Here is a 16266-nt window from a genome sequence, read left to right as displayed (position 1 = left end):
TCCTTTAGGGAAAATATCAATCTCGTCTCTCTGCTGAGCAAAGAAGCACTGGGACTTGGGCATCTACCACCAGCCGGGCTGGAGCTAAGACAGGGCAGGGGTCTGGGCACCCAGGGAAGGGGGGGCAGTTCATGCCTGGAGGGGCAGGGGTGTGGGAGGGGCCAAGGGAGCCATACCAGAATGAGGTACCGGGAGCGGTACTGCACGGTGCCAAAGATGCCCAGGATGACTGCCATGATGTGCAGGAAGTTGGCTAAGATAGGAGCCCATTGATAGCCCAGGAAGTCAAAGATCTGCCGCTCCAGCGCAGCGACCTGTGGGAGAGAGCAGGCTGAGGCCACGGTCACCGCCTGAAAGGGGAGGACAGGGACTCCTCCTCGACCTCGTGGAGCAGGTGACACCCCTTACCATGGTGACGAGGCACTGTGGCCTGACTGTACAGTCCAGAGCCATCCCAGCCCCACAAGACCACAGGGAGATGGGGAGATGGAAGCAAGTCTGTGGGGATGAACTGAGACGGAGCCCTGCTCATCACTTTGGGGACAGCTAATAGAAGGGAGCCGGGGTTCAGAACACCTTCCTCCCTGCCAAGAGGTGCTCCCCGTTAGCACCTGCCCCTGCCTCATGTGGGGCTCGAAGCAGGTGGAGTTAGGATCCAGACCGCTTCCCCCAGCCCTGGCCAAGGGCTGAGCCACGGCGCTGAAGGGCCCAGGAAAGTCCCTGGGCCTGAGTCCCCTCTTCCAAGGACTGCTATCTGGAGGTTGCCCTGGCCCATGAAATCTATGGGCTGCAGAGAAAGGAATTTTTTTTTTACTCCCCTTCCCCAAGGGAGCTACAGTAGGTTGCAAAACTGACCTCAAGTTCTTTCTCCCCCTGTCCCCATGCTCTTTGGCAGTACCCTTCTACAGTAACTCCATGCTTGGTCATGTGACTTGCTTTGCCCAATGGGACTTTAGGAAGCATAGTGCAAGTGAAGACCTTTTGAAAAAATTGCTTGTGCCCTGGAGCTTGCCCAATTCCTACACCTGTAACACAGAGAGCACCATGTGGAAGAGCTCCTGTGACCCGCTGGAGGATAAGAGGAGAACCAAGGCCCCCCAGATGATAGCCCGTCAACCATCAGACATGTGAGTGAGGCCATCCTAGATCATTCTGATGCCAACCAACCCACCAACTGACCAAAAAACACGTAGCCAGACCAGAAGAATCACCCAGCTGACCTACAGAATCAAGAGCTAAATAAAATGATTGTTTTAAACTGCTGCTCTAGAATGATCTGTTACCCAGCAAAAGCTAACCGATACAGGATGCAATCAATCCTCCCTTTCCAGGAGCCCCTGGTTCAATGTTTCAGCTGATACACTTAAGAACACAGGTGCCAATGACATCCATTGTTATTGACTGTCCAATACTTCTTCTCCTGGTGAAAGAACCCATCTCTTTGTTTTGGGAACCGCCTCCTGGACCTTTAGTCCATGTGCCTTGGGTGGGGCTGAGCCCACCTCTAATTTCAGCAGTGGGCTCATGACTCAGTCCTAACCAGATCATTGACACACAGGGATCTGGTCAGGGCTGGGCACTCGCCCTGTGGCCTGCTCCCGAGAGTCACCCCGGAGAGCTGCTGGAGCAGCCAGGACAGAGATGCTATCTGCCAGGGTATCTGAACGGGTACAGGGTCGCTCAGAGCTGTTGGTGGCTGTCTTTGCCATCTCAAAGGGACAGAAAGGGAGAAAGAGTGAACAAGCGAGGGGAGTGCCCAGGTCGCATCGTTTTCGGTCTGAGGATCTAGCCATGCTGGAAACGAATTCTCCCTCCTTGTACTTGTGATTTCTGTCACTTGCAACCCAGAGTCCTGATTAAAATAGAAGGGGAGAGAAGAGGATCTGGCTGGGAAGGAACAGGGAAGATCCCAGAAGCCGTTTTCCTGGCAGGGAAGCGGGAGGAGGTGGGGCTGATGCTACCACACAGATGGTAAAGCTCGGGCAGAGACCCAGGAAGCTGCAGGCCCAGCCCTGGCACCCACCCACCTGGCACCAGCCTGCCTCTTGTTGGTGACTCCTCCTGCAGGGCCCTGCAGATTGTAAAGAGCTTTCATCGCTCACTGGATGTTCCTTGGCAGAAAGGCAGAGCTGAGATCATGATCTTGTTCTGAAGCAAGAGACCATGAGGCTCAGAGGAGGGAAGTGACTTCCCCAAAGTCACATAGTAGGGAGGTGGCAGAGCCGGGCAGTCATTCTGCTTTTCTCTGTCACCTGTCCCATCTTGGCACCAACTTATCAACTTTCCCTCTTGGCATTGGCACTGGAGTTAAGAGGTGTGGATTCTGGTTGAGAGTCTACAGACTCTTGGGTGACCTGGGGCAGACCACCTTCCCCAGTGGGGATCAAGCTCCTTCTTCCATACAGAAGAGACCACTGGACTACATGATCTCTAAGGGCCTTCCACCTTTGACTCTAATGGTCTGCTGCCCTTGGGGAGAAACTCCCCAGGTTGCTCCCTGCTCCCAACAGCTTCTGCCCCACTTCTGCTCTTCTCCTTTCCACCCTGACTCTGCCAAGCCTTGGGGAGCCCTGGTGGTTTGGGGCGCACTTGATCTCTCAACTCAGCTCGCATCTGGTCCTGGCAAGGAGACTGCCATCAGAGGACAGAGGACGTGGCTGAGACAGACTTGCCCAGGCTCATAGTGTAGCTGGGGAGACATCTTGCCTAGAAATGCCCCCGAAAAACATGGTATCACCCTGCTCCGCCCCTGGCCCTTGCTCCAACCCCTCTGGGTTCTCGGGGACCTCACTGACAAAGCAAGCAGTGGGACTGTTACCACGAAAAGCTATGGAATCACTAAAACTCAGGTTCAAATTGCAGCTCTGTGTGACTCAGTGCAAGTTACTTTCCCTCTCTGAGCCTGTTTCTTCAACTGTAAATAGGGAAGGCAATCCTTTCCCCAAGAAGTTGTTGTGAGGATATGGAGACATCACAAAGACTGAGAGACAACTAGACTTAATAAACAGTGGCTAGGGTGCCTGGGTGGCTCAGTTGGTTAAGCGACTGCTTTCGGCTCAGGTCATGATCCTGGAGTCCCGGGATCGAGTCCCGCATCGGACTCCCTGCTCAGCGGGGAGTCTGCTTCTCCCTCTGATCCTCCCCCTCTCATGCTCTCTGTCTCCCATTCTCTCTCTCAGATAAATAAATAAAAAATCTTAAAAAAAAAAAAATAAACAGTGGCTAATTAGTAGGAGACTCAACAGTGGAGCTTCTTAGTTGGGCACCGAAGGCTTGCTGGGAGCTTCCACACTCCTTTACCCTGCCCCACCCCCGCCCCAGCTACTACCCCTGAGTGGCTGAAACAACAGTTGAAGTCCTGCCTTCATTTCCCTTTTCCTTTTTTAAAAGATTTTTTTATTAATCTATTTGACAGAGAGAGAGACAGAGAGAGCAGGAGCACAAGCAGGGGGAGTGGGAGAGAGAGAAGCAGGCTCCCCGCGGAGCAGGGAGCCTGATGTGGGGCTCGATCCCAGGACCCCGGGATCATGACCTGAGCCGAAGGCAGACGCTTAATCGACTGAGCCGCCCAGGTATAAACTTAATTTTTTTTAAAGTAAACTCTATACCCAATTCAGGGCTCAAACTCACGACCCTGAGATCAAGTGTCCCACGCTCTACCAACTGAGCCAGCCAGGTGTCTCTCCATATATATTTTTTAATTGAGATTCTGCGTCTTATAAATATCTCAATCCTAAAGTTATTATTTTTTATTAGAAAACCAAGTCAGATATTCAAGAATTTCTGCTTGTGCAGCTGCGAGATGTAGCTAATTACACAATAAAGAACAAACAAATAGGGGGAATATCTTTCCCATCTGGTTGCACCAGCTTAGAACAATAATCCGAGGGCTGCAGTGATTGTAAATCCTAGCTGGCCTTGTTAGTTTGATGAGAGGACTAGTGTGGAGACAATGGCAACCTGCTCCTTCGAAAAAATTTCAAGTGCACATGCACGGAGGGAAAAAGTGACTTTGGGCTAATTGTTTTTAACCTGGTCAACCGGTAAGCCAGGTCTTGAGTCTCTCTCCTAGGTGGGCCAGGACTATGGCAGAAGCTCCTGCTGGCAACTGATGCAGCCTCCTGCGTGATGGGGGTGCGGGGGGGGGGGGGGGGCTGGCCACTACCCGTCTGAGTGCTTTTTCTTTGCATGTTTTTGTTGTTATTTGTTTGAAGTAGGCTCCATACCACCATGGAGCCCAACGTGGGGCTTGAACTCATGACCCTGAGATGAAGACCTGAGCTGAGATCAAGAGTTGGATGCGGGACGCCTGGGTGGCTCAGTCAGTTGAGCATCTGCCTTCGGCTCAGGTCATGATCTCAGGGTCCTGGGATCGAGCCCCGCATCGGGCTCCCTGCTTAGCGGGAAGCCTGCTTCTCCCTCTCCCACTCCCCCCTGCTTGTGTTCCTTCTCTCTCTTTGTCTCTGTCAAATAAATAAATAAAATCTTAAAAAAAAGTTGGATGCTTAACCGACTGAGCCACCCAGGTGCCCCGTCCAGTTACTCCGTCATCAGGGCAGCCCGCAGGGTTTGGGACAATCGCTGAAGCCCCTGCGCCTGCCAATGCCCCCCCCCCAAGACCCGGGATAAGCAGGACGCGTGCCCTAACCACCCCAGAGTGACGGATGAGAACAAGTCCCCTGGATCCTATGTGGATCTGTCAGGCCCACAGCATAAGTCCCACCTGCCTGCCCCTCTGCCTCCCCACCCTCGTCCCCTCAAGGCCCGGTGCCGCTTCGCCTGACCCACCCACCCCGCCCCCACCCCTCTCACGAGCCCTTCCAAACCAGCCTGTGGCCCTCAAGCTGCAGCTCCTTCCATCAGGGCCCCCTCAGGGCCCCCCCAGCCCTATCGTTTGCACCCAAGGATGCTCTGTGCTCCGCTCACATCCCATGTTCCTCGGGCCAAAGGCAAGTGGGGAGCCTCTGGGGTCCCCAAGTTGCTTGCAGACCCGGACAGCCCCGTGCCCCTGGGCTCAGGCCCCGCGGCTAGTCTACCTCCTTCACTGCTGCCTCCAGGCCCTGCCCTTCCCCGGACCTGAGTTTCACCCCTGCGTCACCCTTTGACATCCAGGAGCCACCCCGTCCAGCACCTCAACCTCTCAAACACTATCCCCATGACCTCCCCCTCCCCATTGCTCCTCCTCCACGGCCGCTGTTTGGACTGTGGCATCACCACAGCTGCCCCCCCTCCGAAGTCACCAAGTCAACAGCTCCCATTGGACCGGTCCAGCTGGCTTCCCTACACCGCTGACGGGGATGGTGACCAACCGGGTCCAGCGCATCTGGTTCCCTGCCTCTCACCCGCCACCCCTCCCGTTCCCCGGTTCCTCATATCCCTGCTGCGTTTGCTAGGACCCCACAATGCCCCCTCACTTCGGCACGAGCTTCGCTTGTAAGCCAGACTCTCATACCCCTCTGCCTTTCCCTCGCACCTGTCAGGGGAAGCCCACACCTGCACAAACCCAATTAACAGTTTTCTCCCTGCTTACAAAGCAGCCTAGCGCTGCTAGAGAGTCACTCCCCAGGCAGATCCGGTGCGCGACAGATGCAGGTCCGCAACCACCAACTTTGAGAGGCCCCCCTGCCACCCCACAGCCCAACTAGGCTTCTCTGGGGAACCCACTTTCCCCACTGACCACTTCCGATCTCACTGCCCTCCACCCTCCTGGGACTCCTCCAGCCTCACTCTCACACTGGGACCTGGCCTCTGCCTGCCCCCGCCTGCCCTCTCCTCTGCCCGGTGCCTCCGCCTACACTCTGGACCCCACCTCCTATCTTCTCAGGCGCTCACACCATCCTCGGACCCTTCTGGCCTGGAGCTCAGCCTCTCCCTGTGCCCAGGATCCTTCGCACTAGCTCCTAAGCACACTCAAGCCAGTTCCATTAAAAAAGTAAAAGAGAGGGCACCTGGGTGACTCAGTTGTTAAGCGTCTGCCTTCGGCTCAGGTCATGGTCCCAGGGTCCTGGGATCGAGCCCCACATCGGGCTCCCTGCTCGGCAGGAAGCCTGCTTCTCCCTCTCCCACTCCCCCTGCTTGTGTTCCCTCTCTGGCTGTGTCTCTCTCTGTCAAAAAAAAAAAAAAGTAAAAGAGAAAAGCCCCATCCTCACCTATCTCAACGCTCTCAGGGCCAGAACTGCTGAAAGGCCTCCACGCCCTCCCCGCCACTAGCTCCCCCGGCCCGCGTGCACACGACCATTTGGCTCAGTGGCTAGGAGCGGACCCGCCGTTAGAATCCCTGGGCCACGGGGCCAGTCCCTCACTCCCCTGCACCTCAGTTTCCTCACCCACAGAATGGGTATAATTCACAATACCTCCCTTGTATGGTGGTGGAGAGATTCCATATTATTTGTTAATTTATATATATGTTTAAAGTAAGCTCTACGACCAATGTGGGGCTAGAACTCACGACCCTGAGATCAAGAGTCGCATGTTCTACCAACTGAGCCAGCCAGGTGCCCCATTTTTTTTTAAGGTAGTATTTAAAATTATATTCTGCTGCAGAACTCCCTTCCTGCCCCTTGCTTTATTTTTTCCATGGCACTTATCATAGATTACCGTACTACCCACTCCCTTTTACGGTCGGACTCCTGCGTTAGAAGGCACACTCTCTGGGAGCAGGGATTTCCGCCTAAGGCGCTCACCACTGCATTCCCGCTGGTGAGAGCCGAGCCTGGCACACAGCAGATGCTAACGTGAAACTCGGTCTCCATCCTCCCTGGCCACTCCTGATTTCCGTGCAGCTCATCCTCCCATGCAGCCGGGCCCCTAAGTGTCAGAACACCCCCAGGCCATTTCCTGGGTGCAAGGAAACGTGTGCCCACCCAACCTTCAGGCACTACCTGTTCTTGTTTCAGCCTCCAGCCCCTTTATAACCAGCTACTCATCCGACGGCTCATCATGAACTTAATATGCCCAAACCTGGTCCGTTTCCAGTGTTTGGGCCCCATGATGTGTCCAAGTGCAAGAGCCAGAAAGCTCAGTTTCAGGTGCTGCTCTCCCTCCTGCTCTTCTGAATCCCTGTCACCTCTGGCCACTTTCTCCCGCTGCTGTGCACTCACCCGGCCATTACCATACTACCAGCTCCCCTCCCCGCCCAGCCCAGCCCCCTAGCCCACCTCAAGCCTAACCTGCCCCTCTCCTTTCCCAAGTGAAGCCACCACGAAGCTCCCTGGCTGCCCCTCCCCCTGCCCTTCGCTCCCCACCCCCACCCAGATTATTTATTTATCAGGTAGCTGCCAGCCAAGGGGGATGCGGTTGCCATGGGAACCTTCAGCCCCGAGTCAGGGCTGCCTCTGTTCTCAGTAGGATGCTCTAGTCTGTCTAGACGCCAACCCCAGGAGCCCAACACCAGGTGGGGGTAAGGGATGAATGATACAGATGGGCCCACCCCAGCCCCAGGAGGCTGGCTGGGGGAAAGGGCGGAGGGGGGCCGGGCTCTGGGCCACAGAACCCACCAGAAGCCTCTGGTGCCCAAGCCCTTGCCAGTCAATTCTGCAAGTCAACTACTTTCCTGGCCAAAATCCCAGCTGTGTCACCATGGGACTTAGATACAGAAGTCAGGCCATCTGAGGGAATGATGAGGGAGGGGTCCCTGAAGTTTTGGAATAATGGTTTGGTCCAGCCTGGTACCGTTATTGACTTTAGTTCAAAGAGGGCTGAGGTGGGAAAGAGCTCCCCATTTGGGGTCCAGCAAACCTGAGTTCCATCCCGAGTCAGTCTCTGATTCACTGTGTGACCTTGGGCAAATTACTCCCCCTCTCTGAGCTTGAACTTGGGAAAACATCCTGAAGATTCAGACGGTGCATGGAAAGCTCTCAGCCCAGCAGCGCCTGGCACACGGCTGGTGCTCCGTACACGGCAACAGCCATGGCTGCATCCCCCAGCTCAAGCCCCCCTTTTCCCAGTGGATTTCTGAGGCAGCTGACAAAATTAAACTCGACTCAGCCCTTCATCCATGAAATGAGGGAGTGGGACTGAAGCCAGACAGATGGACCCCTGGAGATCCACCAGTCCAACCCCCTCATTAGGGAGGTGAGCGAACTGACAGACAGCAGTGAGTTGTCTACGAGGAGTGTCTTCCCACTCTCCCTGAGCTCTGTGCCCATCTCCGGGGTCCATCTAGGGCAATGGCCTTTGAGTATGAGTTGGAACAGTCACAGAGACCAGGTAGTCTTTGGTGGGGTCAGGGAAAACTGGCCTAGCAGTTCACTGAACAAATATTTCTTTTCTTTTTTTTTTTTTTTTTTTAAGATTTTATTTATTTATTTGAGACAGAGAGAATGAGAGAGAGAGAGCACATGAGAGGGGGAACGGTCAGAGGGAGAAGCAGGCTCCCTGCCGAGCAGGGAGCCTGATGCGGGACTCGATCCAGGGACTCCAGGATCATGACCTGAGCCGAAAGCAGTCGCTTAACCAACTGAGCCACCCAGGCGCCCTGAACAAATATTTCTTGAGCATCTATTATGCACCAGGCCCTGTGCAGAGTGGTGATGAACAGAATGGGGCGGCTCCCTCCTCAGGGAGCTCAAGTCTGGAGACAAACACCACAGGCCTCTGGGAGCTGATGATGGGGTCTTCGTGCCAGGTTCCGCATCCACTGTGTGTAGTGACCTGTGGGGACTCCTTCCTACCCTCAACACACACACACACACACACACACACACACACACGTTCCCTGTCTCTTCCTGGGCTCCTGCAGTCCTTCTGCCCCTCTGTCCCAGCCTGATTCCTGCTGGAAAATGGACAAGGTTATCACCGTTAAGTGGAACACACACACACACACACACACACACACAAGCTGCAGAACAATAGGATTCCATTTATGTAAAAAAAAACCCCAAAAGCCAAAAAATAAAAATGAAAAAGACATGAAGCGTGTGTGACTGTAAATGCAGAGTCAAGAGCCCGGGAAACACAACAAAGGTTCCGAGAAGTCCCTCTAGGGAGTGGGAATGGGGACATGGGGAGACTTATACTTTTCCTTAGACATACTTCTGTATATTGTAATTTTTTACAACAAAGATAGATTTTTCAAAAAAGTTAAGAAGAAATGTTTTTCAGTGTTGATTCATGTGAAAAAGCAGTAAAACGGCTCAGAGGACCTGAGGTCTCCTTCTCTGATGTGAATGTGCTGTGGGGTCCTGCTAAGTCTCTCCCTCTAGGCCTCAGTGTTCTCATCTGTACAATGGGGGTCTCAGTAGCTCCCAATCACTGTCTGGGTCTGGCGGTGCTGCAGCCTGCCTATCAGCTGGGGGACCAGCCTTTGGGGTCCTGTGACCACTGTTGAGGGCTTAATGGCTCCTTTTTCCCCAGAAGCTGGTTCTGCCAGCCCCTGGTAAGGTCCCTCCCTAGGTTCTGCCTGGGTCATCACAGCCCTGCTTCCCCCTGCCTGACTACACGCAAATCTGTCACCACCTCTCCGTCACCACCTCTCCTCAGGCTCAGCTGGACCAGGGGCAAGGGCTCCCCACGGCCCTAGTGCAGCCGCCTGCATATGCAGGCTCCCCTTTTGCAGAGGAGGCTCACAGTGGTCCCGAGGCTCCCAAAGTCACTCAGACAGGAAGTGGCAGAGCTCAGGTTCAAGTCCTTGTGTTTCTGCTCACTGTTCTTCCCACCCCCACACCTCTCTCCAGAGACGTCAGGGGCTCAGGAAGGGGCAGAGCCTGCTCTCATGAGTCACCCAGTCCCGGCTCCCTTGGGCAGCGACATAACAGCTAACATTTATTAATCTCCTATTAGTGCCAGACACTATGCTGAGTCCTTCACATCTGTTCATTTGTTCATTCTGCAAACAGCCCTCCAGTGCCTTTTGTGGGCTAAGATCTGAGAAGCCAGTGGTGAGTGTAGAGGACCCAGTTCCTGTCCTCATGGGATGCCAGTCCTGCCTCTTCCCTCCTCAGGGAAGATTCCAGAACATCTGTCCCAGCCCAGAGAGCAGGGAAGTGGAAGAGGGGCAAGATGAGGGGGATGGTCTTTCCCATTAGAAAACAAAATAACCGGGCACCTGGGTGGCTCAGTTGGTTAAGCAATTGCCTTTGGCTCAGGTCATGGTCCCGGAGTCCTGGGATCTAGTCCCACATTGGGCTCCCTGCTCGGCAGGGAGCCTGCTTCTCCCTCTGACCCTCTCCCCTCTCATGCTGTTTCTCTCTCTCTCTCTCCCTCAAATAAATAAATAAATAAATAAATAAATAAATAAATAAATAAATAAATAAATAAATAAAAGAAAACAAAATAACCTCTTGGGGCGCCTGGGTGGCTCAGTTGTTAAGCGTCTGCCTTCAGCTCAGGTCATGATCCCAGAGTCCTGGGATCAAGCCCCGCATCGGGCTCCCTGCTCCGCGGGAAGCCTGCTTCTCCCTCTTCCACTCCCCCTGCTTGTGTTCCCTCTCTCGCTGTGTCTCTATCAAATAAATAAATAAAATCTTAAAGAAAAAAAAAAGAAAACAAAATAACCTCTCAACGGGCTTCAGAATAGTAGAATCATTAGTTGAGTGCCTATTGTATATTACCCTCATACTCATGTCTCTTAATCCTACCCCCATTGCTGGATAAGGAAACTGAGGCCAGAGGAAGCAAAGGGGCTTGCCCAAGGCCACACAGAAGAGCTGAGACTGCCAAATCCTCACTCTTCCCTACCACATGGCTCTCTGGCCGGCTTGCATGCCCTGGCAGTTGGGAATCTCACCCCTTGTAGCCCTGCTTGGTCCTGCTCCCTCCTCCTCAGCTTCCCCAGCCCCCCAGCCCCCAGACTGCCATCTGTCTGTCCTTATGCCCTCCTGCTGTGGCTCAGCCCTGTACCTCAGCTGGGCCTGGGGGAGCCAGGGAGCAGCTGTCCACTAGCTTGGGCGTAATTAGCCCTCAGAGACCAGCCTGGAGCTTACGGGGGTGGGGGGGGCGGGGGCCCAGGACTGTCTCAGAGGGCTGGTCCGGGCCAGCCTGGTCCCCACAGGAGGCAGCCACTGGAGCTTGGCCTCTGTCTCCATGGCAACCCCACCCCTCCTCCCAGTGACCACTGACCCTTCCCAGCTGGGGGACTCCTCAGACCCCTTCTGGGCAGATCCATCCCACTACACCTCTGAGCCGGCAGCGCCATTAGAACAGGCCTGGTAGTGGTCTGATTAGCATACATCTACATTAATTTGCATAAACCCAGCCTAGAAACCCACGGTGATACCAAGGTCAGTCTAAAATCAAAGGGTCCCTCCAAGTCATCTGGTTTATCTCCTCATCCACAATCTGGTCCAAACCCACAGGCACCGGGGTGGCCATGTGGGCAGTGCAGAGAGGGGCCTTCAGGGACGGGGAGTCTGCCTCGGTCCCCTCCTCCGTGGAACAGGGACAAGGATGCCTACTTCACAGCAGTGTTGAGAGGACTGAGGGGTCTTTCAGATTTGTTGCAAGCCCAGGCCCTGTCCCACCCCCTCTGACCTCTCATCTCCACTCCTGGAGCTCCTTGCTTTCTGCCTGGGGGCCAGGCCCCTCTCACAGGCCCAGAGAAGCCCCTAGGAGTCCAGTAGAGTTGCCCCTCGGATCTGGGCTACTGTGCCACCAGGTCTTCTGCCCTAATTTCTGGGGTCTGGTAGGAAGTGGATTAGAAGCTGGTGGCTACCAGCTATGGCCTTTCATCAGTGCCACCCGGGCTTTGCCCTCATGCTGGTTCACAGCCGGGGAGCAGGGGAAAGCTGACACGGCCCTGACCCCCTGCACCACCCGCTCCACTGAACTTTGGAAAACCACCAGAGGCAGTTTAATGCAGTGGGCAGAGGGCGTGCTTGGGTTTATCTTCCATATGTGAGCCTCAGTCTCCCCATCTGTAAAATGGGGATAACAGTCCCCACACTTCCTGGAAATAGTGTGAAAATTAAATGAGAAGACAGTCTGTCACGTGCCTGACATGGTAAGCGCTCCATAAATGGTAACTATTATTATTTCAATAACGACAGTGAGGAGGAAATAAGCCGAGGCCACATCGAGAATCCAGGAAGGGTTTGCGGAGGTGATATTTAGCTTTGGCCTTGAACTGGCTACAATAAAGACACCCAACTCGCTCTGGATGTCCCTCAGGAGGGTACACAGCAAATGATGGCACCTCCACACCGTGGGACACGACGCAGCCCTTCTATCGGGTGGGCAAAGAGCGCCAAGTGGTTTGGTGTGAAAAGGCAGGCCGCAGGGCCCCTTGAGTAGTAGGACCCTATTTTTGTGTAGAAGGAAAACAAAGAGTCATCAAACTCTGTCGAGTAGGATTGGGGGTAGGGGGGTCTTTGAGATTCAACCAGAGATATTTCAGTTAAGGGTTTTACATTGAGGAGGAATACTTTTATAAGAAAAAACAAAATAAAGAAGAAATTAAGAGGGGGACAGATGAGCGTGGGCAAAACCCCTGGGGTGTGGACAGGGTGATGAACTATCTAGGTTTGCCTGGAACTGGGGGCTTTCTTGGGGTGCAGCTCTTTAAGGGGTAAAACCCAAAAGTTCTGGGCAAACTGGAACAAGTCAGTCATTCCAGATGTGAGGGGTACAGACCACCTGGGGGCTTAGGATCATGAGGGGTGAGAAGACCTAGGTCTTCATCCTACTGGCCCCTAGGGGCCAGGGAAGGTTTCAGCAGAGGGATGAGGCAGCTGGGTGCTTTGGGCGTGGTGCTCTCTGGCTAAGTAAGGATGGGCTGGAGGTAGGTGGTCAGGTGGGGATGCCAAGGCCTTCCTGGGAAGACTAAAGACAAGGCCCAGAATCCCTCTCTATGCCCAGAATCCCAGTCTCCCAGGACTCTCACCTTCTTGCTGATGCCCACTCTACCTCTGTCTACGTACCCATGTCCAGACTGTTGGGGTATCCCCAGTCCCATGCCCCAGATGCTGAGACCCCCACCCCCAGCAGGCTCTGGAGTGGGCAGCAAAGGCCTGGGATGAGGAAGGCCTCTAAAGAGGAGCCCTTCAGACAGAGATGGAAGGGAAGACAATCCAGGTGGAGAAAACCCAGCAACAAACAGGTTTTCCCAGAAGACGCTGGCTGCAGATCGATGGACTTTTGGATAAATAAAAAGGTGATTAATCAGATGCCCCATTAAGTACAACAAACGACACCATACAATTAAGCCAAAAAACTCATGGCAGAAAGCACCTTAATGGAGCAGGCACTTAAGCAGGGAGAATTAAGGAGGCCCTGAGAATTACAGGCGTGGCTATACGGCTGGAGATGGGGTGGAAAAGACCAGAAGATTGACACAAACACTCAGGAGTTAAATCTGCCAAGCATTCGATGGGGTCAGAGCCCAGCAGTGATCAGCTCAATCTCTGGAGTCAGGCGGACTGGAGAGGGAGTCCCAGCTCTTACTTAGAAGCTGTAGGGCCTGGGAAAGTCATTTCCTGGAACCTCAGTTTCCTCATCTGTAAAATGGGTACACAACTACCACGAATACCTACCTCCTGGGGTTGTGTGAGGACTCAGTGATGTACCGGGAGTACAGAACTTGATATACAGTAAGTGCTCAATAAATTCTCATCGATTGGACAAGTCACTTTCCCTCTCTGGATCTTCATTTGTCTTTGCAAATAGGGGATAATAATGTCCTGTCTTACTCACAGAGAAATTGGAGGATCAATTAAGATCACAGCCATGAAAGCAACTTATATACTATAATGTGCTTTTTAAAAACTGTAAAGTACTATGCCCGCATCATCATTATTAGGATAATTAAGTCCTTGGTTTCATACCAAGGTCAGATTCCTGCTGCTTGCTCCCTGAGAAGCTGTACAGTGCAGTGCTTAAAAGTGTGGCCTAGGAGCCAGACTGTCTGGGTTTGAATCCTACCTTTATACTTATGAGCTGTGTGACCTTCAGCCACTCACTTAACCTCTCTGTGCTTTAACTCCTCCACCTATAAGATGGGGATAATGATAATAGTACATATTTCATGGGATTGTCGTGAGGCCTTAAATGAGGGAATATGTATAAAATGCTCAGAATGCTGCCTGGCCCGTGGTCACGGGTAAAACCACATTACTTGTAGTGAGTTACCCATAGTGAAGACTCCACGTCTGGGTCCCCTACATGCTCAGAGGGCTCAAGTTCTGAAGAAGAGGCCACCACTGTCCTGGTGTGCAGACCCCTTCGAGGCCAGGATGCACTCTCCCCCACCCACTCCATCCAGTCCAGCAGCTGCCTGACCTAGCCTGGCCCCTTTTCTGCCCTGGCCCTTCTCACTTACCCACCAAGCATTCACAGACACTGACCCACGCTAGGCCTGCGCTGGCTGAACAGACTACTGACTTAGAGGGTCAGTTTGGCACAAGTGCAGAGAAGAGAGCAGGGACTTCCCTCCAGGGCCTTGCATGGAGCCCACCCTGGACATGCTGCCTTGTGTCCACCCATTTCATGTTCTCCTCTCAACTCTTGAGAGCTGTGATTTTCCATGTGTAGAAAAAGAGGTCCAGGGAGGGTTGTGTAAGTGGTGGAGGCAGGACTTGTACCCAGCTGTGTCAGGGTGACCATATTCCCAAAGTGAGATTCAATGCAATCTCTATTGAAATTCCAACTACTTTTTTTTGCACAAATAGATAAGCTGCCCTCAATTCACAGGAACATTCAAGGGACCTAGAACAGTCAAAATAATCTTTTTTTTTTTTTTAAGATTTTATTTATTTATTTGACAGAGAGTGATAGCAAGAGCAGGAACACAAGCAGGGGGAGTGGGAGAGGGAGAAGCAGGCTTCCCGCGGAGTGGGGAGCCCGATGAGGGGCTCGATCCCAGGACCTTGGGATCATGACCTGAGCTGAAGGCAGACGCCTAACGACTGAGCCACCCAGGCGCCCCTAGAACAGTCAAAATAATCTTGAAAAAAGAACAAAGTTGGAGGACTTAGACTTCCGGATTTCAAAACTCACAATAACATGACAATAATCAAGACAGAGTTGCATTGACATAAGGCTAGGCAGAAACGTCGGTGGAATAGAATTGAGAGCCCAAAAATAAGCCCATACATTTAACTGATTTTCAACAAGGGTGCCAAGACCATTTGATGGAAAGAAAGCATAGTCTTTTCAACAAAGACATAGTCTTTTCAACATAGTCTTTTCAACAAAGTCAGCACCTGGCTGGCTCAGTTGGTTGAGCACATGACTCTTGACCTCAGGGTCATGAGTTCATGCCCCACATGGGGAGCGGAGCCTACTTTAAAGGAATGAATGATTGAATGAATAATAAATAAATTAATTAATTAATTAACTAATTAATAAAAATATTATGCTAAGTGAGAGAAGTAAGTGAAGGACTACATATTGTAGACTCCACTTCTAGGAAATGTCCAGAATTGGCTAATCCAGAGAGACAGAAAGCAGATTCATGGTAGCCAGGGGCTGGTGGGAGGGGAAAATGGGGAGCGGTTTGAGGTTCCTTTTTGGGGTGATGAAAACGTTCTGGAATCAGAGTGTGGTGATGGCTACAAAACAGTGTGAACACACTAAAAACCCTGAATTGTATACTTTCAGATGAATTTTTTTTAAAGATCTTTTTCTTAAAAAGAGAGAGAGAGAGAGCACAAGCAGGGGAAGGGGCAGAGGGAGAGGGAGAAGCAGGCTCCCCCCTGAGCAGGCCATTCCAGGACCCCAAGATCATGACCTGAGCTGAAGGCAGATGTTTAACTGACTGAGCCACCCAGGGACCCCAAAAGATTTTATTTTTTAAGTAATCTCTGCACCCAACATGGGGCTCGAACTCACAACCCCAAAATCAAGAGTCATATGCTCTACCAACTGAGTCAGCCAGGCACTCCCTAAGATGGTGAATTTTATGTTAGGGGAATTATACCTTTAAAAAAAAAGAAAGAAAGAAAGAAAGAAAAGAAGAAGGAGGAAAAAGCCCACACATAGCTAACATTCAGTGGAGGGTGGAGGGAGAGGGGACAAACACACACACAGCAAAATTACTGTTGTGCTAAGTGTCTGAAGGAGGGGTAACAAGACTGAGAGCTATGATGGTAGTGGTCAAGGAAGACTTCCTGGAAGAAGTGAACTGAAGGAAGAAGGGCTAGCAAGGTAAGGAGGAGAGGGAAGGACAGGCAGCAGGGAAAGCGTGTGCAAAGGTCCTGTGGTGGGAGGGAACTTGGCAAAAAGAAAGGTCCAGAAAAGCCCCCTGGGGCTACAGCATGGCGAATGAGAGGGGGCAGAATGCCAGAGGGAAGGGCTGGAAAGGCGGCCTGATGTGGTGGCGTCAGAGGCCTGAGC

The 16266-nt window shown here is 52.7% G+C and overlaps 1 protein-coding gene across 1 annotated transcript in view; it reads right to left on the bottom strand.

Moving 5' to 3' along the window:
• The window catches only part of NKAIN1 (sodium/potassium transporting ATPase interacting 1), a 38131-nt gene that overhangs the window by 6255 nt on the left and 15610 nt on the right, over positions 1-16266 (bottom strand). The window contains exon 2 of the mRNA XM_035019001.1: positions 177-350. Within this exon, the coding sequence (XP_034874892.1) occupies positions 177-350 (174 nt within the window). The remainder of the gene's footprint in view (positions 1-176; positions 351-16266) is intronic.

This window comes from Mirounga leonina, unplaced genomic scaffold (genome assembly GCF_011800145.1).
Source record: "Mirounga leonina isolate KUSES-001 unplaced genomic scaffold, KU_Mleo_1.0 Mir_173, whole genome shotgun sequence".
In the NCBI taxonomy this organism is placed as follows: domain Eukaryota; kingdom Metazoa; phylum Chordata; class Mammalia; order Carnivora; family Phocidae; genus Mirounga; species Mirounga leonina.
This window is presented reverse-complemented; position numbering and strand designations above follow the sequence as displayed.